Source organism: Colletotrichum phormii (assembly GCF_030913505.1).
Source record: "Colletotrichum phormii strain CBS 102054 chromosome Unknown BDP81scaffold_21, whole genome shotgun sequence".
Lineage (NCBI taxonomy): Eukaryota > Fungi > Ascomycota > Sordariomycetes > Glomerellales > Glomerellaceae > Colletotrichum > Colletotrichum phormii.
This window is the reverse complement of record NW_026851463.1, coordinates 791,418-818,013: the sequence shown is the minus strand read 5'-3', so window position 1 is coordinate 818,013 and position 26,596 is coordinate 791,418. Positions and strand designations below refer to the sequence as shown.

Sequence of the window (26,596 nt, the reverse complement as noted above, 5' to 3'; positions counted from 1 at the left end):
CTTGCGTATATAGGTCATAACCCTAGGTCTTGTATCTCTGTTGTTCCAGAAGTCAACTGGGATATAAGAGTTATAGCCTGGGTGTGTGTTGATTTGCATCTTATCTCTATAGCCTATCCAGGGCTCCTGGATCAGTACTATATCGATCTGATCCGCCCAGCAGAGCTCTAGGAGAGCTGTATGAGCTGGGCTTCTCTTCCCCACGTTACACTGGGCGACTCGTAGTACCCGTGGGGAGGCTGGCCTGAGCCTACTGCTCTGAGTCGAGGTCGAGGTGGGTGTAGGCATTAATAACGTTGTAATCAGGCTTCTGCGCCACCCGCTGAGCCCTGCTGCTTGAGGTAGCTAGGGTAGGTTGGCTGGGTAGGGGGGGTAGGGCTGGGTCGTCAGGGGCTTGCAGCCCTTCTTCTTCAGCCCCGTTCTCATCTTCATCCATGCTGCTACAGCTAGCCGCATCACTAACGTTCGCTACAACAATTGAGTCCTGGATAGGGGTAGGGGCGCGTGGGCGCTTTGAGCCGGGCTGATGGCTCGTTAGGCTGTTGCTAGGTTGCTGGGTGTTGCTGGCTTGGGTGCCAGCCTGGCTGCTCTGATAGAGGGCCTCATAGGCCTTCTGACCAGCCTTACGGATCCGGGAGAGTTCCTTCCGGTCTGGGAGGGTAGGGGAGCCATTAACCACTAGGGGCCTTGCTGGACAGTCCTTATGGTTAGCTTGGAAGGGGCCGGAGCAGTTGGCGCACTTCGGTCTAGCTATGCAGGGCCCAGTCTCGTGGGATCCCGAGGGCCTGCTACAGTTGCTACAGAGCGGCTGTCGGTTACAGTATCGGTTCGAATGATATCCCTGGCATCCAGGGTCGTGTCTGATTAGGGTCTTCTTCTTTTGGATAAGCTGAGACCTGCTGCTTTGGTTAAACAGTCTGAAGGGTGGTACTTCCACAGAGAAGGAGATGACCCAGGAGACTTCGTTTGTAATAGGGTTTACACCTAGCCGGGACTGCTGGGCCCGGGTAGGCTTGCGTCCTGTTTGGGCAAGGACCTCATCTTCTACCAGAGTAGCTGGGTCAAGGGCGTCGCCATCAAGAGTCCTCATCTTAGCAGGGCAACGTGGGACGACGTAGGTAAACCACTTAGTAGGGGTCTCAACCTTATAGGCTCCGAGACACTCTGCTAGTTTCTGTTTGTTTGCAAGGAGGGCTTGCTGGACCTGCTTATTCAGGGGTCTCAGTGAGTAGCCAGTTGCAATATGGTAGATGTGTGGGATATCTGCCAGCTGGAGCCTAAGGGCCTGGCAGACTGTCCGGCGTAGGGCGAAGGGGGCGTGCTTCCTAGCAGCCGCTAGGCCCTCTTCTGGGATACGGGTAAAGACCCGGAGGTCCTCCTTCGGTTGGGATAGAGCCTGGGCCCGGGTCTCCGTCAGACTCTGTGTCTGGACTTCGGGCCGGGTGGGGATTCGGGTACGGGTCGGGGCTACGGCCACGGCTGTAGTTGAAGCCGAGGCTACCACGTCAGTCCATTTCCGGCTCGGAGCCGGAGCCGTAGTCTCGTTACCCATAATCCTCTTCAAGGCTTGGATTACATAGGTTGTAGCTTCTTTTGCAATCTGCTTCCTAGGCCCCTCAAAGCAAGAGATCACGTTGTCCACAGACTGAGCAATAGCCATAAAGACGTCCTTTCGGGCTTCATAGTGCTTAGCCTCTTCATTAAGAGCTGTAAGGACAGCTCCAGTAGCTGTCCCAGTCATAGTCGAGGGCCCCTTAGCCGTTAAGGGGGTTGTTGTTGGGGCGTCGGGCTGGCTTCCCACGAGGCTGGGCCGGGGTGGCTGGGCCTCGGTTTCGCGGCGGCGTTTAGCCCTTGAGGATGGGGGCGGCTCTGAAGAGGGTCCAGAGCCTCGATCAAGGCCGGCCGAGGAGGTCGGCAACGGTCCAGAGCCCGCCGGAGGCTGCGAGGCCATCGCGGGAGGGCGCCGGAGGAGAGGTGAAGGGTTTTCAGCTGTTAAGGATTTTGGTGGTAGCCCACTTATTACACTAACAGTAGATGCCAAGAAAAATTAGGCGAGAGGGAAGTTGCAACGGTTGTTAAGAACTAAACCAATTTAGTATCCGCGCGCGGGTTCAGTTTCACGCATTTGGAAACTTCAAATTAGTCTTGGTAGTGACGTCGACCATTAAGAAAATTATCATAAAAGCGGACGAGGCGTAAAGCCACTCACAGGTTATAGCAAAACAGGGTTCGGCTTCAACTCCCAAGAAAAGCCCTATAAATGCAAGCTGTCTGGATCAAGATTCTAGTTGTCACGTCAGCATCGCCACAAGATGTCAGCGTCAGCGACGAATGAGAACAAGGCAGCAGGCTCAAGCCTCGGCTCTGTATCGACTACTCACAGTAGTCCAACGACACCTCTCGCATATGATCTCGTCAATACGACAGAAGGCATTTCTATCTTGATCGACAATCTCAGCGAACTACCCAATGATGCAATCCCATCGCATTATGTTGACCTCGAAGGCGATAACCTCAGTAGGCATGGCACCATCTCAATCCTCCAGCTGTATGTGGCTCCAAAACAACACACCTACCTCCTCGATATTCACTGTCTGGGCGAAAAGGCTTTCTCGACCCCGGGCAAGAGGACAGGCAAGACGATCAAAGTATTCTTGGAGAATCCTGACGTAAAGAAGGTGTTCTTTGATGTTAGAAACGACTCGGACGCTCTGTTTCATCACTTTGATATCAATCTGGCCGGGATTCAAGATCTTCAACTTATGGAGTTTGCCTCACGTTACAACAAGGCCGGATTTCTCAGAGGGCTGGTAAGATGCATAGAGAGGAATGCCCCGCTAACGCCGGAGGAAAGTCTGAGCTGGAGAGCCGTCAAGACAATAGGGCACAGCCTGTTCAATCCGCAGTCGGGCGGAAGTTATGCGGTCTTCAACCAGCGGCCCTTGTCTCCGGAAATTCTTCGATACTGCATCCAGGATGTTCAATACCTTCCTCGTCTCTGGGCTGTGTACGATCAAAGGCTAGAAGAGAATTGGAAGCAAGTCGTGGAGAGGGAAACGAAGAATAGGATACTGCGATCCAAAGCATCTGATTACAATGGCCAGGGCAGGCATATGACGGAGCCACCTGTCGATTGGGCTGTGAGAAACCCAGAAACCGCCGCCAATATCCAGCCTGAGCCAACTCCAATTCCTCGATACACGTAGCGTCAAGTTGAGGGGGTTTGATGGCGGTTTTCACTGAAGAAAATGGAGTTTCTCATTGGCAGTTGTCGAAGGTTTCTCCTTCTACATTGCGTTTATTCCGGAGTCATAATTGAGGCAATGGGGTTGCAGGCTCTGTGCTAGACATGTCCATATTTTGTGTTGGAATCTTACATCAGTCGGTTATGGCATGGCGCAGAACTAGTGAGTCTCGAGACTCGAGATAAAGAAGTACTATTCTATTCAGCAACACCAAATCTACTGAGAGCCCGTAACTTTGCTCCATATCTCCAGAGCAACAAAGGCGCTGGCACACCAATGACCACTGCAATGATTGCCAGCAAACTCCCACCCAGGCCATAGCCAAGATTTCTGAATAAGGCTGGGACAAACAATGGAAATGCGAAAGCAAACATGGACCTCATGAAGCAACAGGCCGCTGAGGCCGAGGCAGTGTGAAGAGAGTAGCAGTCGGCGATGTAAGCCGAGATGCATTGGTATGAGACCATGCTGCTGCCAATAGTGATGGCTATGCCCACCTACAGATGATCAATGTTAGTTAGGCAGACCGAATAGTTTCGGTGATCGGGGAGGACTTCTTACGTTGGGAAGCATGAAATGCATCTTGTTTTGCGCAGTCCAAGCGAAGAGGATTATCCCACAGGGCGTAAGAAGAGAGGCTGGAACCATTAAGGGTATTCGGAACTCTGGGACTCCCTTTTCATCTTTCTCAATACCGTTTCTCCGTTTCAGTCTTTGATAAATCAGATCGATTGTCGGAGCGGAGATCAAAACACCAATCAACGCGCCGAGGGCAATAGAGATGTAGTTCAGACTCGCTTGCCCCTTGTGCATTCCGTAGTAATGCTCCCATAACCTCGGGAAGCTAGAGATAATGAGATAGAGCAGTCCAAAGTTGAACGCTTGGTACAGAGCTAGACTTTGGATGATGGGCTGAGTTGCCAGCATGATCCATGGTCGAGATAGACTGGTCCTGAGGACGACGGCAAGTGTGCGATCTTGCTTTTCCCACTCCGTCTGAAAGGATGCATCGTTATAGAGCTTGCGAATTCGCTTAGCCTTCAGGTGCAAAATTCGTGGGGCGTATGTCTCCCTGAGGAAAATAAAGGCTACGATTTGCACCGTGAAGTTCAAGATGACCACGGACCAAAAGGTCCAGCGCCAGGTAGCGTATTGAGAAATATACCCACCCGCTACATATTCGAAGATCATTAGACCTGCACGTGATACCATGTAGGAAGTGAGTTGGTGATTTCTGGGTTATCAACGTACCAATAGGGCCGAGTGCGAGACCTAAGACGGGAGCAAATTGCATGAATGCAATGCCTTTGCCTCGCTCCTCTGGCTTCCAGCAGTCAGCTAGTACGCCACTGCCCATCTAGTGAAGGTGTCAGCATAGTTCAACCCATTCAGAATCAGATATACATACGCCTATAGTCGCGCTTCCGCCTATTCCAGCAAGGAAGCGAAAAGCTAGGATCTGCCCCTTGGATGCTGCAAACCCGCAAAGGGCAGTAGAGATGATAAAGATTAGATTCCCAACTCGTACAATTGGCGTTCGGCCCCATATCTCCGAGCAAGGTGATAACACGAAAGGCCCTAGTGCGTATGTGAGGAGGAATATCGAAAGCACCAATTGACGCTCAACGTCGTTGGTGATGTGTAGGTCGTGGCCGATCGGTCCTAAAGCTGGGGCAGCTATCGATGAGGACAGGGGAGATAGGAACGCAAACGATGATATGATCAAAGATGTCTATGGTTGTAATCAACTAATGCTCAATGTCTTGCTGGCTGCCAGGATGATACTCACAGTCCATTTCTGTCTTCGATTCCAGTTCTTGGGGTTTTCTGGGTCTTCCGGTCCATCCCAGGTCACCTAAAACAAGCAATCACCGTCAGTGAATGTGGCCACTGCCAGATATTCCACAAATGCTTACAGTGGGATGTACAGGAAAACTTCCATCACTGCTTTCATTTAGTCCAGATTCCGATGTTGAGGGCGAGTTCAAAGTTGGTGTGGCCTTGGCATCGCTGCTATGGTTGGAGTTGGCTTCGTCTTCGCACAAGGTCGTCAATGAGTTGAAAGAGAAGAGAGCGGGTCCAAGAGCTTGTTCGGTATCCTCATTAAAGTCCTGTCGAGGATTCATGGCAAAAGCAGCGGGAAACAGAGAAGGACCATTGAAGATTAGAATAGGATCGCTGTCGAAGAAGATCTAGCCAAGACTTGTATCACCGAGATTAATCTGCCACCTGAGCACCCCAGACTCCTTATACCACCATGGCACTGGCTTCCGTGGCTTGATGTTCTCCATAGGTCATACCATGTTTACCATCTTTGACATGGATCAATAGTACGGGCCGCAATCCGCAACTTCCCCAACAGCATCTAGGGCTGAGCTAGGCACTTGAGCGCATCTCAGCTCTATGGAGCCCTTCGTAAAGCTGCCCATTCGGGCCTTTCGGAAGCTCTCGAGGTCAAGCCATCGTACAAAGAATAAGCTTAGCGTAATGTTTTCGTTCCCCGGAAAGACGGCGCAGGCCGAGCAATAGAGGGAATTGCTCCTCTCCCAGACAACCTTCGCCGCGCTACGATCTCAACTGGCGCGAACTATCCCACGCCACGGCCCGAATGGTACAAAACAAAAGCCACAAGCGTACTTCCCCGTGTTTTACCCCTGACCCGGACGTGGACTATGAATAATTGTATTGTTCAAACCTCGATGCTCAGTTTATGCCACGAGTTCCATGGAGCCCAAAAAGATTGACCCAGTGCACTTCATCGTCACGAGCATCAAAATAAAGGTCCATCCAGGATTCGAACCTGGGCTTACGGAAGGAACTGATTGAGAGATCAGAATCCGACGTCCTAACCAACTAGACTAATAGACCAATGAAACCCGAGAATTGCTTCTCGTTGGAATGGCGAGTCATTTGCGATGCTCATGTTGAGTGAGTTTAGAGGCTGAAGCCCTCACTGTGGACACATCGTGAAGTGGATCTCGGAATTGAAGCAACACCAGAGATGCAAAGTTGGGGTCTAAGCTCGCAGCGTGGAATCCTCTTCGACATTCGGAGCGATCAATACCCATTGGAATGGCATAATACTCAATTGGATCAGAGGAATTGGCATTCACTTGTTCAGTTCCGAGAACCCGGGTTTAGAATGAGGAGCAAATCCTACAAAACGCCGCAATGCAGATATAAGATATATCTCTCCACACTGCATTCCTGAAGTAGTGAGGCGTTCAGCTTGGGACTCACTACTGCAGTGGCGGCGCTGAGCATAGCATCTTCAGCTCGACGCCACAGTGCCGGGGTAACATCAAATCTCAAAGAGGAATCTCGTCACGCGATGCAGCCGTGCTTTTCATGTCTCATGGTATGATGTGAAGATGCGAATAATACCATTCTTGTGGGATTGTGCACTGAAACTATTAATTATGCAATCTGCACTGCATTACACAATACAAGCACGTGCAACTAAGACAATGTCGCAATGTCGATTACTAAGATCAGTTGATCCAGTACTGACTGCTTGGTAACTTTGGCAGCAACTAATCTACGGAGCTTGAATTGACGCAACGTAGCAGAGGAATTACGATCCTCGTCCGTCTCAGCTTACGGCGATGCTTTGTTACAACGATGATCGAGGTAGGTGCTTCAGGAGTCTAGGAAGCACAGTGGCCCCGAGTCACGTTCACAAGCTCGCGCCAGGTCTAGCGTACATCAGGGGTACACCAGCGTAGCGACTAACGCGAGTTGATGAGTCCTCTTCTAGTGGTTATGGCAGATGAGGATAGTTTGCCATGTCTCTAGCTGCCAGACAAGGCGCAAGAAACGTCGCAGAACTGACTGGGGCTACTCAAGACCGCTCACCGTACGATTTCCAACATCCAATGGGCGATTGGTTTAGTGGTATAATGACCGCTTAGCATGCGGTAGGTCCTGGGTTCGATTCCCAGATCGTCCATCCTTTTTGCGAACCTCACCATTTTGTTATCGCCGTTTGTTGGCCGTCTTTTTCGTGCAATTACGAATCTCTTTAATGAGAAAGGAAGCACGGCACAACAGAAAACAGGGAGATTTCTTGGGATGATTGGGGTCATACCCGGAAGGTTAAATGCATTGTGTGGGGTAAATCGGCCGGATGTCGATCACCCTCCCATCCGCGCTTGGAGGCATCTCGAAGGGGACGTGTTCTCATCATCCTCCGAGATCCAAGGGGCACGGTTCAGACTAGATTACTTTATTCTCTTATTTAGAAACCAAGTGCTTTTGCTTAGCTCACACGATCAGACTTCACCCGGACAGCCGCCGCCAAATTGACCTTGAAAGCTTGGCGGTCGACCAGATTCATTAATATGGCGCAATATCCCGGCTAGATGCTACGTCGTTCGAACCTCCGGTACTGCACCTTTGTCTACCATCGCGTCCCGTCGTTACAGCAACTTGATCTCGACATGGCCGGAACCTTGCTACTTACTCCCTGGTCATTTCGGAGCCACGCCAGGTGGCCGGCGAACACTCTTTTCGCAGATGCAGGCGAGTGCCTCTAATGCTTTGCGTATATGATCAATGAGGTGCACTTGCACCCACCCACCAGGTGCTGTCCAGATGCTTCTCGTGAGTTGGGCTGGACAACGAGTTACGGACGCAACCCAGCCAACTCAAGAATGAACATGCTTCTCGCCGCAGTGATCCTCCTTGGATTCGTCTCTCTAGTATCCGCCCACAGCCGAGTGACAAATTTCGTAATCGACGGTGCATCCTACCAAGGCTTCAACACACGATCCTCAAACCCCAATATCCTCGCAGCATGGAGCACCACAGTCAAGAACGACGGTTGGATCAGCACCGAGAGCTACGGCAAACCTGACATCGTCTGTCATGTCAATGCGACCAACGCTCAGGGTCATGCACCCGTTGCTGCTGGTGACACGGTTGACTTTCAATGGCAAGGCTGGCCTGAATCACACCACGGCCCCGTCATCACGTACCTCGGCTTCTGCGGCATCGACAGAGGATCCTGCGAATCCATCGACAAGACAAAGTTGACGTTCTTCGCGATCGACAAGGTTGGACTGGTTGATCCGAGTCTCAATGCTACGAGTTTCGCGACGGCGTGGGGTATTTGGGCGAGCGACATCCTCATCCGCAATAATGCGACCTGGGTGGTGCAGATTCCACCCAAGATCCAACCGGGTCACTACGTACTTCGACATGAGATTATTGCCCTCCATTTTGCTAGGTATCCAGGACAAGGCGCACAGCACTACCCCCAGTGTGTCAACATTGAGGTTACTGGCGGCGGGAGCGACGAGCCCGCTGGAACGTCGGCCGTGGACTTGTATAAGCCGGCGGAGGATGGGTTGATCTATGATATCTCCCAATCGCCTATTGGGACGTACAAGATCCCGGGGCCGACGATGTACACCGGCGCAGCGGCTTTCGTATCTCAGACTGGGGTGATGGTCCGTTCATCGGCGACTGCGATACCTGGTCGACCGACTGCGACTCAGACTGGAGGAGCACAGGCGCAATCTTGGGGATGAGTGACTGATGGGGAAGAAGCTCGCTCTACTGCCGTTTTTGGTAGAAATGGGTCTGATGGAGACTTGGAGGTCGGATGCTGTCGGTGTGTCACAATAGGGCGGTAGCTAGCCCGTAGAGTTCGATTGAAATTGATTCAGCTTAGCCAATATCCTCACCTCGGATTCAGAAAACCTGTCATGAAGGGCGTTCAAGGCGTAGAAATATGACAATGAGTGGGTGTGAACGACGTCTAATCGGCTGACATGCCATAGCTGCTGTTTACCTACATCCACGGCTGCGCTGCGCCGGTGCGATACCCCGGTTTCGGGCGCATTTGCCGGAGACAAGGTCCGGGGTCAGCGCCTTTGCCTATCTCTCTTCACCCTCCTACATCAACCCAACTGCGTCTGCCACCATTTGCAATTGATAGAGACTCATTGGCTCTCACTGAAAAGGGATTGCAGTGTGTAGTTGTTATATTGAGTTTCTTAAGAGCATCATTTTCACCATGATCGCCCGCCTGAGGCCAGTGCTGTCTGTTTCCCGCCAGTTGAGGTCACTCTCAACCGCGCGGGGTTCCTTATCTGGACTCAAGATCAACACCGACAGGCTTCAAGAGACGATTCATCATACCTGCCAATGGGGTGCAGCACATCGATATGGAAAGTATGTGCTCCCATCTCTCATTTCCTTGAACAGATGAGTCGGTATGAATACTAAAGTATGATGGCAGGGGTGTGACAGAGACGGGCATGGCCAGACTGGCGCTGTCCGACGATGATGCTCGCGTTAGAAAATGGTTCGCTGATGAGGTAGCAAGCCTTGACTGTGAACTTTCAATCGACGAGATGGGGAACATGTTTGCGAAACGTCAAGGGGCGCTCAAGTCTTCCGCCCCGATGACAGCCATGGGGAGCCATCTTGATACCCAACCCCGCGGTGGCAGATATGACGGTATTCTCGGCGTTCTGGCCGCTGTGGAGGTGATGAGAACACTAAAGGACAACAACTTCAAGACGCAATTTGATGTTGGCATCGTCAACTGGACCAAGTAAGTGCGGGAACCACTTCGAGAAATTGCATGATGTCTGACAGAAAACAGCGAAGAAGGCGCCCGTTTCCCAAGATCGATGATGTCCTCCGGTGTCTGGGCAGGTGAAATCCCGCGGGAAAAGGCCTGGGACTTGGGCGACATCTTCGACCCTTCTGTAACCGTCAAGTCCGAACTGGAACGACACGGCTACATCGGCCCCCTCGCCTGCTCAAGCGACGCATCAGCTGGATACCCTCTGGGCGCGCATTTCGAGTTGCACATCGAGCAGGGCCCCATCCTCGAGGAGAACGGCAGGAAGATCGGCGTCGTGCAGGGCGCGCAGGCGTACCGCTGGTTCACCTTCACCATCACGGGCCGCGACGCGCACACGGGCACCACGCCGTTGAAGTCCCGCAGGGACCCGTTGCTCGCGGCGTCAAAGATGATTGCTGCCTCCAATGCCATCGCAAAGGAACTCGGGGCGCTGGCGTCGACGGGTGTTCTCAAGATCCCGCCCAGCTCATCGACCAACACTATCATCTCGGAGGTCACATTCACCCTCGATATCCGCCACCCCGAAGACGCAGTCGTCGAAGAGGTGCAGAGGCGATGCATCGAGTCGTTTGAGAAGATCGCTGGGGAGGATGGCCGCGGGGTTGAGATGCAGTGGACCCTCGATACCGATTCGCCTGCGGTCAAGTTTGATAAGGAGTGCATCCAGGCCGTGGAGAGCGCGGCGATTGATCTTTTTGGGCCGGACGGCTGGCTGCCGTTGACGAGCGGCGCGGGGCATGACAGCGTTTACACGAGCAAGCGGTGTCCGACTACGATGATTTTCGTCCCTTGCAAAGACGGTGTGAGCCATCACCCTGAGGAGTATTGCAGTCCGGAAGATTGGTCAGTGAATGCGCCCTTCGGGTTGTGAAAACCGTGAGCTAACTTTGCTGCAGTGCGAATGGCACTCAGGCCCTGCTTGAAGCCGTTATAAGCTACGACCATTTCAGAGCTAGCAGGAAGTGATGTTGTATGAGAGGTTTTGAGAAGGAGAAATTGAGAATCGGCTGTTGGAATCATCTACCAGAAATATGTCATTTTGCTCATTCAAAAGAAATATTCCGCATTGGAGATTTGGGTGAGGTGAGTGTCTGTGAACAAACTCTCAGTGAGTGAGTGAGTCCAAGCACATGCCTTAACTCCTGCATCAAACTCATCACATGAATGTCCTGAGCTGGCCCAAACCCATGCCAACAAGCTTCATTTGTAAGAAAGCTTCAATTTATCAGCACGCCCTTCATGTTGATTGTCATCATCGCGCCTTCGCAACGCAACGATCGCTCTTCCACGATGTCAGACCCTCAAAGACCATCAGTGAGTGAGTTTGGGACTTTGGTGCATTTAGCGCTGTAGAAACAACCGTGCTGGGCCTCGGAGACCCCTCACGCTCACTCCCGATGCAACAAGACAGCCACACAGCGTGTTAGAGGCACCGAAACAGCGAACATGGATTAGTAAGACTGTAGCAAGTGACTACCACCCAATTGTGACGCCATATGCACATCCGGGTCGTCCAAATAAGGGCGTGTTTGTAAAGCGTCAAGATAAAACATCGTCGATAGTCCAGCCTGTCCAGACTCATCGAAGCATCCAACGAAGTAACTGACTCGAACCCATTTCAAGACACTATCTACAGCTGGCGAGAGTTCACGCCGCAATCCCGAATTGAAGCTTCGAAGAGTCAAGACGCGAGACGATACAATCACCATGACTACTGGAATCAAGCCGTACAAGATAGAGATCCCAGACTCAAAGATCGAAGAGCTCCACGCCAAGCTCGATATCGCAAAATTTCCACCAGAGTCTGCGCTCACTGAAAGCTGGGACTATGGTGCGCCGGTCTCAGAGGTGAAGAGGTTGGCCCAGCGCTGGCGCAACGGCTTCGATTGGCGCGCGGCTGAAGCCAAGCTGAATGAGTTGCCGCAATTCACGACGACCATCTCCGTGGATGGCTTCGGCGACCTCGAGATTCATTTCCTCCACCAGAAGAGCAAACAACCTGGAGCTGTGCCGCTTCTCTTTTCTCACGGCTGTAAGTTTCACCTCATTCACTCTAAGCACGCATATTGCCCATGACTGACTTGATACCAGGGCCCGGTAGCTTCCTCGAGGTCCTCAAGATTCTCCCGCTATTGACGACGGAGAAGAATGGTCTTTCTTTTGACGTCGTAGCACCATCACTTCCCAACTTCGGGTTCTCGGAGGGCCCGGACAAGCCAGGCTTCCGCCTGCCTCAGTATGCCGAGGTCATGCACAAGGTGATGCTGAAGCTCGGTTACGAGCAGTATGGTTAGTCTTCGCACTTGCGCACCTCTTGAAATGTGAGGTAACGATCGAGTAGTTACTCAAGGAGGCGATTGGGGCTTCGGAATCACCCGGTTCATGGGCCTGCTCTATCCAGACCACGTCCTCGCATCCCACATCAACATGGTGTCCGCGAGCCCGCCATCCTTCTTCAAGAACCCGCTACAGTACATCAAGAGCCTCTTCCCATACTCTGAGAAGGAGAAGAAAGGCATCGAGCGAAGCCAATGGTTTCAGAGAGAGGGTCGCGGATACAACCTTGAGCAGAGCACCAAGCCTGCGACCTTGGGCCTCGCGTGGGCCGACTCACCCGTGGCGCTACTATCCTGGATCCTTGAGAAGCTGCACGACTGGACCGATTCGTACGCGTGGACAGATGATGAGCTCCTGACTTGGATTTCCATCTACCAGTTCTCGACTGCTGGCCCCGAGGCCAGCGCGCGGATTTACTACGAGGTCGCGCACCCCAAGCCGCATACGGAGCACATTACATGGGTGCCGCGTGTCAAGCTTGGCCTGTCCATCTTCCCCATGGACCTAATTGTTCCGCCGATGAGCCATGCTAAGACGCTGGGTCCTGTTGTGTTTGCTGTCACGCATGGTGATGGCGGTCATTTTGCTGCTCATGAGAGACCTGAGCTATTGGTCAAGGATCTGAGGGAGATGTTCGGCCAGGGCGGTGGTGCGCATGATGTTGCGGAGGTGTTGTCAAAGCAAAGTACTCGATCGAAATTGTAAAGCAGGTTGTAATACAAGTGTATTGTTAGATTCTGGTAGTATTCAACCTCGAGATTTCATCTTCCTAAAGAGGTATCCCTAATGCTATTAACCCTGTGTGCTACCAACCTCATGCTGTTTTCCGTCCTTCATGCCCCAGTGCCATTACGAATACCATATTAACGCCAGTCATAGAGAATATGCCATCCCGACAACACATAATCAATAATTTTACATGAGACGATCATCATCAGACCTCGTGACGATGGGGTATCAAGCTATGAGGTAGTCCATGATTTCCCGGGTGAGCCGCAGCTAGATCTTTCGGGTCTGCTGGTAGATCCTGGCCAGGATTGGCCTCCTCATAGTGAGCCCATTTGACGAACCGGTAATACGCAGCTGCCAGAGCGGCTCCCATGCATGGCCCGAGCCAATAGATCCAGTGGTAGTTGGGGAATGCCCTGCCTGCAACGGCGCATCCAAAGCTGCGGGCGGGGTTCAAGGAACCGCCAGTAACCCAGACACCTACTCGAATGTCAGACACCTGTCTTGTGAGATCACGAAAGAATTCATCTTACCTGGGATGAGAATCATGAACAAAGCCAGGCCAATGCCGATTGGTGCGAGGAACGTATCACGAGACTTCTCGGCGGCCAGCATGAAAACAACGATGACGAGTTGCGCGGTGAAGAACATTTCGAGGAACAGTCCCTGAGCGACAGACGTCCCAATTCCAAGCAGCGAATTTGCCTGAGAGACTTGGCCTGGAAACATGGCTTCGACCAGTCCGCCAGCGCACATCGCGGCCAGCATCTGAGCCGGCACGAGGAAAGCGGACCGCATCCAAGGCAATTGACCGCCGAGAGAAAGGCCGAGAGTCACCTATCCTCACTCCCATCAGCATGAGGCTCAACAAATATAGCAGGGGAGCTCCCGTGCTTCTGAAGATTGATGAACTTACCGCGGGATTGAAGAGACCGCCGCTGATACGGTAAAACGTCCAGACGTTGACGAGCAGAGAGAGACCGTACGACAGAGCGATGAAAACTACGCCCTCGCTACTGAGTGTGCCATCACCGGCCGAGGCTGTTCCCTGCTTGATCACCATGATGTTTCCGGCGTACGCAAAGTAAAGGAAGAAAAAGGTGCCGACGAACTCGCCGGAGGCGGCAACAAGGTGTCCACCCATGGTGCTGAGATGGGCTTTGGGAATCTCGTGGTGCTGGCCGTTGGCGTGATCATGGTGACGGTCCTGGGGTTTCGACATCTTTAAACTCTCCTCTATCTATCTCCCTGTCTCTCTCTCGTTTCTGAATCGGTTGCTTGCGTCGATGTTGGATGCGCTATTGCCATCAAGGGACATGGGTGGAAAGGAGAAACATCCGAGTGTAAGGGAGGGGTCCCTTTTGAACATGTATGATGGCGACATTGTACCTACTTTGGGTATGGAGGAGAATTACCCATAGGGAGTAAACACAAAGGAATATCACGAAACGCCGTCCCAGAAATTCTCCGTTGGGGATTTAGCTCAACGGGTGTGGCTTGGGGCGCGTTTAACTCGAAGCGGCTCTAATGACTCTTCGTGATGCGGTGCGCACGTCAGTGGTACCCCCATGGTGAGACATTTAGCCTGGCGCCCCCAATCATCGGTGCATTCTTTGAAGCTGCTATAAGCCGCAGACGTGCTGGAATCTCCTAATCTGGCGCGCCGCCGATCACTTTCGAGTTCGATGCGATGACAAGCGGCCAGGCCGCGCGCCCGCCTCCACTTGTCCAACATCCCGCGTTTGATTTGTTGACAAAGAGTGAGATTCCTACACCTCACGCTTGGGAGGTCTCTCTTTTCTGCGTGGCTCGCTCCGCGTCTGCAGGACATTCCCCACGCCATCCACTTACGTGTGGTCCAGAACCTCCCCATCTCAGGAAATCTGAAATAGAAAGTCTAGTGTCCGTCCGTCAGGTTGTTAGTGGCTGGAACTAGGAGTCCCAAAAACCTCCGTGCCGTCAACCGGTCAACGGAAACAGGCAGTAGGAAGAAAGGTCCGAGAGCTTGTTTTGATGCTCAACAGATTGAGTGTTACGTTTGTGCTTGTACGTGTTGAACAAATCGCATCAAATTCGTGTGACTCGGTTGGAAATGCCATTTTTGAAGGGAAACTGCCATCTATCTTGTCCAGTCAATAGTAGCAGCGGCGGCTAGCAACATCGTATCACTTTCAGATGCAACGCAGCAATACGAGATAGTCAAGTTTGCGCTAGGAAAGCGGTTGCTGAAGTACGGTGGGTCAGTCTCAAATCAGGCATTATCTTGTTTGCATCGTAAAACAACTAACTTCTGAGGAGATGACTCCTGCTTCCCAATTGTACTCTATCACTGTGAGTAGAAAGATCCGCTCAATTCTTAAATGGAAGCACTGTGGTTTTCAATTGACATTCATACTTAATCAATTCGAGCATTATTCTAGATTTAACTAGGCAGAACGCCGTATCAAGGTCCAATATGGTCGACAGTCGTTCATCATCGAATACGGACGTTGCCCAATGTGTAATACCCGAACATGTTGATCAAGGACCTGGAAACCTACAGCACAACACAGGTACGACCGGTGTAGCAAGTGCGACTTCCATGAGGTGTTTTTTGTCGCACACCCAAGTGAATGATGTCGTTGCCACGTAATCATCCTCTTTGGCTCTCTTCATGGCGGTGACACTGTCGACGAGATCGAAGATGGATTCAGCAAGATGTTCCCTTTGGTCTAACACCGGGATGGGAATATGGGCTCATACCAAGTTGCGAGCTGCCGACAGGGACCGTTATCAACTTGCAGTTCGCAGCCCGCACAGAGGCAACATTGACATCCCGCTGAAAACAACTCAGCTTCATGCCAAATGAAATGAAATTTTGGGGAGCAGCAGACGCTTGTTAGTTACACTTCCTCCCATTATGCCTCATGGTGTGACAGTCCAGCATCATGAAGTTTTGTCTGCGCCTCTCTCTGGGCCTACAGCCGTCAAGCTGTGTGCTGCAATTGTTTGATTGTTGAGAAGGTTGAGAAGGTGGCTAGTCTCGTCTCTTTACGATCTGTTGAATCTCGGATACGATGCGAGAAGTTTCTGCCACGTATAATGAGAACACCCGATCATCGGCCGTCTCTTGCGATTCCCGCGCAATACACTGAGACGAGAGTGAGCAAGCTCACATTGCTTGGAGTGAGAATGGCGCGACTAACGACGGCCTGGCGAAGGGATCTACCTGAGCATTCGATTACTCGGCTGATGAACAAAGCTCGTGAGCCTAAGTTACGTTGTGTTCGGCGATCTTGTCAATTCATCATCTCCAGACTCCAGTGGAGTGCTGTCGGTCCAGAGCTCGGCCGCTAGTCTCGTGGATCGGGGCCGGGGCCAGGACCAGGATCTTGAATCTTCCACCTTCGGCCAGATCCCCACGGGGTTCAGAAGAGGGCCAAAGCATCGTGATCTGGGGTAGTTGTGCGGGGTGAAGCAAACGAAGCGGAGCTACGGAGTTTACCCAGTGGCATGGTTGAACGTGAACGGCCATACTGAGTTCCAACCTGACAATAATTCAAGATTAACGAATAAGTTGTGATCAGGTGTTGAGTGCTAAGCGGAACTGCATCGGTGGTCCTAGTTTCTGTGGATCTTGTAAAATTTTGCTAAATCGCGGCACCTAAAGTCGGCAGTCATAGAACTCCACCGATTCCGACTTTCGGAACCACTTAGACTTGAAGTTGCCGGTGGAGGCTTGATTATGCATTTTCTATGTTATGACCCAACCTCATGACTTCGTGACCTCATGACTTCGTGACAACAACCCCTCGTTTCTCGGTCTATTCAACTTTGTCACAATTGGCTTCTTCACAACTACCAATCGAGAGCACGCAAAAGGCCATTTCTAAACACTCAGCCCAAGATCATCATCGCCGGTGCAGGGACTGGTGGCCTCAAAGCGGCCCTGTCCCTCCATGCAGCTGGTTACACCGACATCCACATCTTCGAGGCAGCGTCACAACTCACAACTCTTGGCGTCGGTATCAACGTGCAACCCTCCGCCATTCTAATTCTTCGCAATCTCGGACTCCTGGAAGCTTTCGAGAAAACCGGTGTTAAAACGCAAGAGCTCAACTTTTACAACCGCCACGGCCACCCCATTCTTAGCGAGCCGCGAGGTCTCAAGGCAGGCTATGCGGTGCCTCAATTCAGCGTTCACCGCGGCGAATGCCAGATGCTGCTTCTGAGTGCCGTCAAAGAGCGATTGGGCGAAGGGGCGGTCAACCTCAACCACGCTCTGACAGGGTTCTCACAGGACGAGAAGACCATTACAGCAGAATTTTCGCAACGGCGAGATGGTGCGACGGCAGGACAGTCAAACGTCACAGGTCATATCCTCATAGCCGCCGACGGAATCAACTCGACCGCGAGAAGGGTTCTCTACCCAACGAAGTCTCGCCGCGATTCTCGGGCCGCATGCTCTGGCGCGGCTGTATCGAGCGTGAGCCGTACCTCACCGGAGCATCAATGGTATGGGCCGGTCACGCCGATCAAAAGTTCATTGCCTACCCCATCAGCCAACGTTCAGCGGACAAGGGCAAGAGTCTCGTGAACTGGATCGCCGAGCTCAGGATACGAGACAAGGACGATGAGGATCTCACTCCGCCAAAGACAGACTGGACGAAAGCGGTCGACAAGTCTGTGTTTGAGGGTCCGTTCCAAGGATGGCGATGTGGTGGGCTCGAGATGAAAGATCTCATCGACGCTAATGAGAAGGTCTTTGAGTTTCCCATGAGCGATCGGGACCCTGTTGAGCGTTGGAGTTTCGGCCTTCTCACTTTGCTTGGCGATGCTGCGCATGCCATGTACCCGATTGGCTCAAACGGCGCTTCGCAGGATATTATCGACGCAGAGACTCTTGCGAAGCAACTTGTCGAGAACCCAGACGATGTGGTGGCGGCGCTGAAGGCATACGAGTCGGAGCGGTTGCCAGCCACGTCCAAGATTATAATGGCAAACCGAGGAAACGGACCAGATCACGTCTTGCAAGCTTGCGAAGAAAGAGCGTCTAACGGTTTTGAGAATGTTTATGATGTCGTCCCGAAAGATGGACTAGAAGACATTGGTCGGGTTTACAAGAAGGTGGCTGGCTTCGAGATGGAGAGCGTGAACAAGAAAGCACAAGAAACAGAGGGTGTTAGCGAGAAGCTAGGATTGAAGAGTCCGGCTGAGTGGATTTAGGCCTCACAACTATGTACCCGAAGATTGACACTTGGCACCCGGCTCCTTGAGGAATCCTAGTTGACTGTAGCAGGAATAGCAGAGTATCAATATGTCACTGGTTACTCTAGTACCTAGGTCCCCCAATCTAGAGATACGTTAAGCGAATTGTGATTCACAAGTAGCTTGGATTCGGAACATGAAGTCATGCGGGTTTTAGTTTGGCGTCTCTCAGGACGACAAGTGTTGAGCAATTGGCCTGTTCTAGGAAATATAGAACCAGTAACTCCGGCAATAAGCTGAGCCGGGCGCAAGTTGCCAGAGGCTGAATATGACTTGTCAATGTCTCTGGTGCACGGCGTACTTCCTCCGACCGTTATGGTATGATGGCGCGAGTCCAGACTCCTGCACCTGAAGCCAACGTGATGCTGCGGGTTGTCTTAGACCCTGGCTGAGATGTGCATACGCCACAGGATCATTAGGTTCGGCCTAGTGTCTCCCTGCGCGGCAGCTGCATCCAATCCTCTTTCGGCACCAAAGACATTGACAATCCATAGCATCTTGGCCGTTGTCGCAGTAGCTTGAGCTACAGGCAAGGAGTCCGGCAGTCAAGTGAGTCTGAACCCCGGCTTGTGCCACCATATGGCCTGCGCACATCCTGTTGCGGCATTTCACGCGGTCAAGTCGATTCAGTGGCCCTGAACAGGCCACTGAGTGGTGCATTGAAACCAAACCGCGGAAGGCTTACCTCTTTCTTCTCATCCTACGGTGTCTATCTCTTGAAGAGCGAGATGAATACACTGCAACTACGTCGTGCTCTACCTATTTATTGATGTCATCACTTCGAAAATATGTACATAAGAGGAACTCCAAACTCTGTTTACCAAAGCTTGAAAAGAAAGGGGGTCGAGATAGAGTAGAGAAGAGATTTAACCTTCAGACTTTCTGCCCAGGCTTGAAACCTTAAGACACCCAATATCACATGTATCAATCCGCGTCAAAAGTGCTGAGAGCCACCGAAGGGGTACAAAGGCTCAAGCCAACCACCGGTAAGCCACTGCCGGTGGGCATAGTCACCGCTCATAATCGACTAGCCAAGAGAATACAAGAGATAAATTTAGGATTCTATCATCTGCAACATTTTGCTTTTTCCGCTTCCTCCCTCTGGACCGAACCACACCAGTCACGAAATAGTCCAAGCTTGGGAGGTTGGCCCGTGACTGAATATCTTTCTTTTCCGCTCTCGCCGTCTTCCCGGAATCCCGACCTACTGTCCTTGGTGTTTCATCTTTTTCAATGTCCCATGATATTACCACGGCTATTACCTCGCTGCCAGAATGGCGTCGTGAAAGGACACCATGGATAATACGTTACCCTCGACAACCTTACGAGCAATCGCGTCCTTGGTTGTCCTCTTTGTCCTGGCAACGACCTTTCTCGCTCTCAGGATTTACGCAAGAGTCGTCGCGCTGAGGAGCTGGCGACTGGGAACGGACGACTATGTCATACTTGCCGCATGGGTTAGTATGCGCCTCCGCGCAATTTGTCTCTAAGTTCTCTTTTGCTCTTCTAATACGACATCTAGATTCTCTTCACTTCCATGATATGGCTCCGTGTCGCGCTTCTAAGTGCGTCCACATTTGCGGGGATATTAACCATCCCCAAGTACAGCAAGATCAGTGGGGCAGCCGGGATAATGTCAAACATAGCGTGGGCGCTAAGCAAGACATCATTCGCCTTCACGCTCATGCGTTTAATGACGGGGAAGCTTCGGTGGATGCTGTGGTTCATCATCTTCTCCATGAACCTCTTCATTGCGCTGTGGCTGCCGTTCTTTCTCAATCCATGCGGCCCTGGCAGACCGGAGCCATGCTGGCCACGCGAAGTGTCAGTTCCGTTCGGGATATTTGTTAACGGTAATGGCATTCCCTCTATCTATGTTACCCTGGGTTCGGTCGAGGCTTGAAATCGCTGACCATCTCTCGCGCGCAGCATATTCGGCTTTCTTGGACATCTTTCTTTCCTTGCTGCCATGGAAAATCATATGGCCCCTTCATCTTAGCACACGAGAACGCGTCGGGATCTGCGTTGCGATGAGTATGGGCATTGTGTAAGTTTCGGTTTCGCATCCGTTGTATCAACACTCGAGTCTGGGGTTCGTCTATTGACGTCTTTCGCAGCGCTGGAGCTACTGGGATAGTTAAAGTTTTATATCTCTTCGGACCGCAGTCACGCAGTATATTCGACTCCGGAAGTATCTGTAAGTCTTAATGCATCTGTGCGCGATTGAGAAATCATTTGAAGGCCATGGGCTCATTCCAGGCTGACACTTCCTCCCCAGACACATTAAGCACCCTCTTCATTTGGGAAAGCGCTGAGATATCAGCCACAATCATGGCCACATCAATCCCCATGCTACGGAAACTAGCTGTAAACATCACAGCAAGGCATTCCTCGCGCGGAAGTAGCGAAAACACTATGCTATCCGTATTCCAGCGCCAGCTACGCATAGCTGGACTCAGCAACGATGCCGATGCGCAACACGCGGATCAACCCACCAATTATACTGGCGCTTCTTCTACGAATCATTCTCGGGCTTAGGAGACAAACTCTCTAGTCTTAGTACAGCATGAGCCAAGCGCAGGCTACCTATTCGGATGTCGCCAACTTGGCGAAGAGGACGGACAGTGGACCTCATGTTGGCCCATGAACCAACACACAATACCCAAATCTTTCTCATATGGCCTCAACATGAATTATCAGCTTACTCGCTCTTCGAGCCAGCTTGTCCATTTTGATCTGTCCCGATAAAAGTACCATAACTTATAGAATATTAATGAATTGTCAAAATGTGAAAAGTGGCCATCTGTTCTACTTGATGATCAATACATGCAGTATATAGGTCCCGATTATTCCAGTGACCCTGCTTCTGGTTTCCTGCTAGTGCATACTGCAACTAACCAAGACTACTGCATCTCACGACATGTGTCTTTCATCGTGATATCTCATGCAGGTAGATACGATTAAGCGACTGATAGAAGTGCGTATTGTATTGCGAAATTGATAGTGAATTGAATATCTGCGTTAGTCTCATACTTTAGAGCATCTTGTAATTGAAACACGATCGAGGAAACCAGCTTAGCAAGAGCTCAGTCTCTCAAAGGCACAACCATCGCACATCAGTGGTGAGTATTTCATGGACAACATTGGTAATTCCCTTGCCCAGACCAAGTGGCCGTATTGCGCTAGCACTTTGAGTATCATAACTCGGAGGTCCCGGATATCCGGGCGACACAGAAGGAACATTAGTTATCCGCATTGGTATGAACACTGGTTGACCGGAGACTCCGTCGCCAAGGCGCCCACAGACTGTACCCACTGTAGTAATCTGGTCTGGGCGGTAGAATGACCCTACGAGAGAAGATCTGATGACACAGCCTCACTCACGACTCCCTACACGACACGCCCCGTTGGCTACATAACGCGAGCAGCAATATCCGAAGAAACTCCACCTGCCGAATCCGCATGGGAGGCTTAAAGCCAAGTCTTTGAACCGTATTGATGTCTTGGACATTGGCCCAATACGCCTACATCGTATTTGTAGGGCATTCATTGGTCAATATCGTGTTGCCTTTGACTCCTGTCGTTCGTCGAGTCATGCTCAAGCTGCATCGGATAGGTCGGTAGTGAGCCACCACGCCTCGATCGCCAGGACATTCACCCGTACAACAAAGCCGGGGATCGTTTTCGGGATCCGAATGTAAAAGTCTGAGAAATTTGCGTGGATACTCATAGCCCAGGCTAGTTACGAATATACATAGTGCCGACGATTGCATGACTTGGTCGTTGCATCCCACCGGCGAATGCTGCAATCCCCATTATGGGGGCGATTGTTCCATTCTATATTATTAGCAAACAGATCAGCCACTTGCCATTGACCTGTTGAAGTTCTTTATCGATGTAGTTAAAGTCTTTACTTATATGCATAGAGTTAAAGCTCGGCTACTATGGCCCCAAAGAGACATATTTTGCACCGTATCACATCATACCGCCAGGTTATATGACACAACAGACTTGGGTTCCTAGCAACTAGCCCCATAAGCCAACAAAATAGACTTTGGGTTACCAGCTCAATCTAAAAAGCTTTCATGGCCAATCGTAGCTGTGTAAGGTAGAACGATCTGAAGGAACGGAACCAAGAATCTTCGGTGTCCGACGGCTGATGCTTTACGAGAGTCTGAGAAATAAACACTAGTGCCTTTAATTGTGTAACTGCATGCGGCATGCTCTGAAGTCCACTATAAGAAGACCGTGATATCCACAAACGGTAGCTTTATTGTTTCCCTCTTAGAGCCCACGTCATCTACTAAACTCATCATTACACAAACAACAAAATGAAGTTCCTCACCCTCGTCATCGCCCTCACAGCGCCTCTGGCCGCACACGCCTGGACGGGACACGTCTACGGCACGCAGTCTGACTGCATCAGTGGCTGCCCGGCCAAGGTAAACTCATGTGAACTCCATCATTGATTCTTGGATACTAATCATTGAAAACAGTGCAAGGAGCAGTCTGGCACCTACGATGGTTGCTCAGGGGGAGGCGGCGCTACTGCGCTAGATTTGTAAGTCCTTGTCTTGCAGAAGTCTCAATGACTTGCTAACATTCAATGTCAGTGTCTACTGCAACTGCCGGTAAATATTGACACTCCGGCTTTATTTCGAAGTAGCGTACCATACTCGAGCCACCTAAAACTTCAACTATGATATACTCTCTATAGCCAAGTCACTGTACATAAAAAACACAAATAAGCGTTGCTCCATGTCGATTGGCCCGCATGGCATTTATTACACGCTCTAGACCTGGTGCTCAGGCATTGAACGATCCATCGAACTCGTTGTCTATGTTGTCTTGAATTCGGTTTTGCCGGAAGGATCATGGAGGTCCCAGGTTCCACTGCGGCTTTGACATCGTCAGTTAATGTTGGAGGGCCAGCACTCCCCAAGCATTGAATGCTTCGGCCGTCCCGCCAATGATCTACTCAGCAGTGATTCAGCTGGTCATCACCTCACTTTCTCGCTCGAGATATGAGGTGCTATGAGCCCACATGATGTACTTATGGGGATATAAGCAAGGTAAGGTAGATGGCCATTGAGCCTAGGGCCGTGGCTATCGGGGTGTCATGTCTCGAGATTGCCAAAAGAAGGCCAACACGAGGATCTTTTGAACCTTCAGTCCCTGTTGAAGTAACTAAGAACGAATTTCGTGACTGCTTCGAACACCAGGTACTTACTTTTTTACATGTTGTGAGATACACGTACCTCTCGGGCACGTGCTCGGATCCAGTCATCACCATTGGCAGTTGTGTAAGGTAGTGAAGAGTTGCCCACCTTGAAGTAGACTCTTTCTAGAAGCAGGCGCAAACTGACAACGAAAAATGCGGGAGCATGGATCTTCCGTCTACCACCGTATGAGACCTGTTGGTCAAGTTGGTTGATGTGTCCCAAATCTCCCATCGAGGTTCGATGCATCTATCGTACAAGGTTTTGAGTCCAATTGCCCCTCCCTGACCATCTATGCACATCATTCAAGTAAGCTACCCACTGAGTGAAAACTCAGCGCCACCTTTTGGTACCAACATCGGCCCTAAGTGTGGATTTTACGATAATATCATAAAACATATAAAGGCCCCTGGAAGGTTAACAAAAAGAAATTTCTTCAGACACAAGATATCATCAAGGATCAAGTCCAGCAGGCACGCTTTTATGACTTCCTTCATTGGGGTCGTACATTGTACGATGACATCCCTCGCGAATCCATCACTGAGAGAAAAATGGCACTTCGACGCTCAAGAGGAAGGGAGCGAGCATGCTAGTGTCATTGGAAGTGAGAGGAAGCCTTGTCTCTCTCCTTCTATCGTGTTGTTCGAAGGATGCTTGGGTGATCCCACTCCTGGAAAAAAAAACCACAGGAGGATGTATTGGCATCTCTCCTCTGGACACGCCCGAAATGCATCCTGCCGGTCGCGGTCGCATTCTCGGACATCTCAGCAGCCTCCGCGGAAGACAGTGATGAAGAATGGTGCCTTGCGAGCAGCGCCCCTTGAAAGGGTTGCATAACACTCCAGGCCAAGATTTCTGAGTTTTCGAGGTCGATAGATTACAGCGGCTACCTTACGCTACAAAACAGCCGACAGGTATGGAGAAAAGAGGTCAAGATTAAGATGTGAACATGATCGACTCAAGTCCCTCCTCCTCCAAATCCCTGCCTATGGGCATACACTGCTTACTAACTAGCACATTACACTGACCAAAAGACTATCACTCCCAAGTTCTTCAAAGACGCAGGTGAGCTACTTCCCGCTGATGCTCCCGCCACGCAGCGACAGGATTCCAGTCCCCATCAGCTGCAGCGCTCACACTCTTGTCCTTGACACCATACAAATACGGCTTCTCGTTAGCATAGCACGCCGTCTCTGCTTCTTCAGGCAACGTCCCCTCGAGGATATACCGCTTCGCGAGCCCATCTGTACAATCAGATGTATCCCTCGACGCATGCCCATACCCATGATGCGCAATCAACCTCGCGTTCCGCCCCATCTCATTCAGCAACCTACGCCCGTTACGCAGCGGCGTAGCCGGGTCATACGTCTCCGCAATCAACAGGATCGGGTTCTTGAGCGTGTGGTTCAGGTCCCCGCGGTACACGTCCACCGGTTCAGGCCAGTACTTGTGCACCTGCTGGCAGGGGAAGACGTCAAAGAAGCGAGAGTTGCCCGCGACCCAGGACTGGGACGACATGTTGGCCCAGAGCGATTCCCACCAGACAAGTCCGTCGGGCGGCAGCGGCGCGTCGTAGGCATCCGCGCAGATGACGATGAAGGCAAGTTCCTCCGACGTCGGCCGCTTGTTGGGCGTCGCGGGGACGGTCGGGTCGTATTGCCAGGCGCGGTCTTCCAGGTAGGCTGCGGCAAGGGTCGAGTTGCCCTGTTCGAGCTCGTATAGCATCTGGGCGAGGGCCGGCCAGCTCTGGGCGTTGTAGAGGGCCGAGTAGATTGCGGCGACGAGGACCGAGTACGTTACGAGGGACGGGCCGCTATCTTCCGTGTACCCGATGGCAGGGCGGTCGATGAGGGATGTGATGAGGGACATCATGCGCTTATCCAGATCCTTCAGCGCGACGGGCTCGCCGCTGCTGCTCTTGAGCTTTGCTAGCGCGCAGTGGTCCGGCCCGGCGTTGATGCATTCGCCGAGGAACCCGTCGTACCAGGCGTGGGTGCCGTTGTCGAGCGCAGTCCATCCGAAGCCGCCCAATTCGCGGTGGTCGCGGACGTATTCCGTCCCGTCGAGGATCACACGGCCGACGCTGTCCGGGAACATGTTTGCGTACGTCTGTCCGATACCCGTGCCGTAGCTGACGAGGTACCCCGTCAGCTCATCCTCACCCAAAGCCTTGCGGATCTCCTCCAAGTCGCGCGAGACGATGGCGGTGCCCATGAAGCGGCCGAGGTCGCCGTGGACTTCCCAGCAGGCCTTGAAGGTGGCGTCGTTCATGGCGTCGGCGATTTGCAGCTGGCGCTTCGGATCAGCGGCGACCTCAATGTATTGGCCCGTCAGTATGGACCAGTGGTCTCTGTCGACGTCGTAGGGGAAGCAGGAGATGGAGGGGCGGGTGATGTTGACGCCTCGCGGGTCCCAGGCCAGCACGTCGAATTTGCCGTCGCTGAGACGCTTAGTGACTTGCTCCGCGACTCTCCATCCGTACGAGGTCCCGCTGCCGCCTGGGCCGCCGGGTTCGAGGACGATAGTGCGCTCGCTTCTACCGCCCGGAGGTGGGTTTCTGGTGCCGTTGTCGGGTTCGCCTACGCGGGCTAGGCCCGAGACTTGGTATTTGATGATGGCTTGTCGGACGATCCGGTCGTCGGACTTGTTGGTGTAGTCTAGCGGTACTTCCAGATACCCGCAGAGGTAGATGCCTCGGCCGGTGAAGGGGTCACTGTCGTCGCCATCAACCGAGACGGTCTTGTTTCCCCAGCTCCAATTGGAAGGGTCAGGGTCGAAAGTACTCGCCCACGTCTCTTCGGGATGAGTGTCATCGAGGGCCGGCGGGACTGAAGCATTCGTGCAAGGGATGAGCTTGAAGGGATCTTTGGGCAAGGGGAACCGCCCAAACGGGGATTCTTGTACTGGGACCGGGTGTGGCACAAGATCCGATCCGTGGTTCTGGTCCAACCGGCGTTTTCTTGTGAGGTAGATGTTGAACATACCAACCGCAAAGATGACGCCGGCGAATATGAGCCGTTGACGCAGTCCGGTCTTTCGAGACGGCGGCGGGCGTGCCGCCCGCGGCTGGATCTCTGTGACCTGCTTCTTGTCCATGTTTGCTTTCATTGTGTGGAACGCAGTCAAGCACAAACACTTCCAGGAAGATGCATTGACTGATTTATAGTAGGATGGAAGGATTGAAAAGAAGTTAGCTGATGGCAATGATGACGAAGAGCACT

General features: G+C 51.9%; 8 protein-coding genes and 2 non-coding genes across 10 annotated transcripts; 6 read left to right on the top strand and 4 right to left on the bottom strand.

Moving 5' to 3' along the window:
* Positions 1 to 2,312: 2,312 nt before the first annotated feature.
* BDP81DRAFT_381988 (ribonuclease H-like domain-containing protein) lies at positions 2,313 to 3,397 on the top strand (the record flags this gene model as incomplete). Its single annotated transcript, XM_060586898.1, has 1 exon — positions 2,313 to 3,397. One exon carries the CDS (start codon positions 2,313 to 2,315, stop codon positions 3,204 to 3,206), a length of 894 nt encoding a protein of 297 aa, XP_060441269.1. The 3' UTR covers positions 3,207 to 3,397.
* A 45-nt stretch (positions 3,398 to 3,442) lies between these two features.
* BDP81DRAFT_483951 (major facilitator superfamily transporter) lies at positions 3,443 to 5,371 on the bottom strand (the record flags this gene model as incomplete). Its single annotated transcript, XM_060595088.1, has 6 exons — positions 3,443 to 3,742; positions 3,807 to 4,417; positions 4,497 to 4,602; positions 4,654 to 4,977; positions 5,035 to 5,100; positions 5,162 to 5,371. The coding sequence occupies 6 exons, from the start codon at positions 5,369 to 5,371 to the stop codon at positions 3,443 to 3,445; spliced, it is 1,617 nt and encodes a 538-aa protein (XP_060441268.1).
* Positions 5,372 to 6,024: 653 nt separating this feature from the next.
* Positions 6,025 to 6,113, bottom strand: BDP81DRAFT_t278. The gene has a single exon. It is a non-coding gene; the product is annotated as a tRNA-Gln (tRNA).
* A 1,009-nt stretch (positions 6,114 to 7,122) lies between these two features.
* Positions 7,123 to 7,194, top strand: BDP81DRAFT_t279. The gene has a single exon. It is a non-coding gene; the product is annotated as a tRNA-Ala (tRNA).
* Positions 7,195 to 7,903: 709 nt separating this feature from the next.
* Positions 7,904 to 8,956, top strand: BDP81DRAFT_474598 (family 61 glycosyl hydrolase; the record flags this gene model as incomplete). The annotated part of the gene is made up of 1 exon (XM_060594694.1): positions 7,904 to 8,956. One exon carries the CDS (start codon positions 7,904 to 7,906, stop codon positions 8,774 to 8,776), a length of 873 nt encoding a protein of 290 aa, XP_060441267.1. The 3' UTR covers positions 8,777 to 8,956.
* Positions 8,949 to 11,024, top strand: BDP81DRAFT_436521 (hydantoinase/carbamoylase family amidase). The gene is made up of 3 exons (XM_060591139.1): positions 8,949 to 9,422; positions 9,490 to 9,807; positions 9,859 to 11,024. Exons 1-3 carry the CDS (start codon positions 9,265 to 9,267, stop codon positions 10,712 to 10,714), a joined length of 1,332 nt encoding a protein of 443 aa, XP_060441266.1. The 5' UTR covers positions 8,949 to 9,264; the 3' UTR covers positions 10,715 to 11,024.
* Positions 11,025 to 11,550: 526 nt separating this feature from the next.
* On the top strand, positions 11,551 to 12,885 carry BDP81DRAFT_398034 (epoxide hydrolase; the record flags this gene model as incomplete). The annotated part of the gene is made up of 3 exons (XM_060588398.1): positions 11,551 to 11,875; positions 11,935 to 12,132; positions 12,185 to 12,885. 3 exons carry the CDS (start codon positions 11,551 to 11,553, stop codon positions 12,883 to 12,885), a joined length of 1,224 nt encoding a protein of 407 aa, XP_060441265.1.
* Positions 12,886 to 13,114: 229 nt separating this feature from the next.
* On the bottom strand, positions 13,115 to 14,131 carry BDP81DRAFT_398033 (MIP family channel protein; the record flags this gene model as incomplete). The annotated part of the gene is made up of 3 exons (XM_060588397.1): positions 13,115 to 13,389; positions 13,443 to 13,746; positions 13,826 to 14,131. 3 exons carry the CDS (start codon positions 14,129 to 14,131, stop codon positions 13,115 to 13,117), a joined length of 885 nt encoding a protein of 294 aa, XP_060441264.1.
* Positions 14,132 to 15,364: 1,233 nt separating this feature from the next.
* BDP81DRAFT_483945 (uncharacterized protein) lies at positions 15,365 to 18,402 on the top strand (the record flags this gene model as incomplete). The annotated part of the gene is made up of 3 exons (XM_060595087.1): positions 15,365 to 15,461; positions 16,761 to 17,261; positions 17,327 to 18,402. 3 exons carry the CDS (start codon positions 15,365 to 15,367, stop codon positions 18,112 to 18,114), a joined length of 1,386 nt encoding a protein of 461 aa, XP_060441263.1. The 3' UTR covers positions 18,115 to 18,402.
* A 5,825-nt stretch (positions 18,403 to 24,227) lies between these two features.
* Positions 24,228 to 26,586, bottom strand: BDP81DRAFT_436514 (Alpha/Beta hydrolase protein). Its single transcript, XM_060591138.1, has one exon. It carries the CDS (start codon positions 26,481 to 26,483, stop codon positions 24,429 to 24,431), a length of 2,055 nt encoding a protein of 684 aa, XP_060441262.1. The 5' UTR covers positions 26,484 to 26,586; the 3' UTR covers positions 24,228 to 24,428.
* Positions 26,587 to 26,596: the final 10 nt, after the last annotated feature.

Coding starts and splice junctions, on each gene's coding strand:
- BDP81DRAFT_436514 (XM_060591138.1), bottom strand. CDS start 26,483: ATGAAAGCAAACATGGACAAGAAGCAGGTCACAGAGATCCAGCCGCGG.
- BDP81DRAFT_436521 (XM_060591139.1), top strand. CDS start 9,265: ATGATCGCCCGCCTGAGGCCAGTGCTGTCTGTTTCCCGCCAGTTGAGG. Junction 9,423..9,489: donor GCAGCACATCGATATGGAAA/GTATGTGCTCCC, acceptor GTATGATGGCAG/GGGTGTGACAGAGACGGGCA. Junction 9,808..9,858: donor GGCATCGTCAACTGGACCAA/GTAAGTGCGGGA, acceptor GACAGAAAACAG/CGAAGAAGGCGCCCGTTTCC.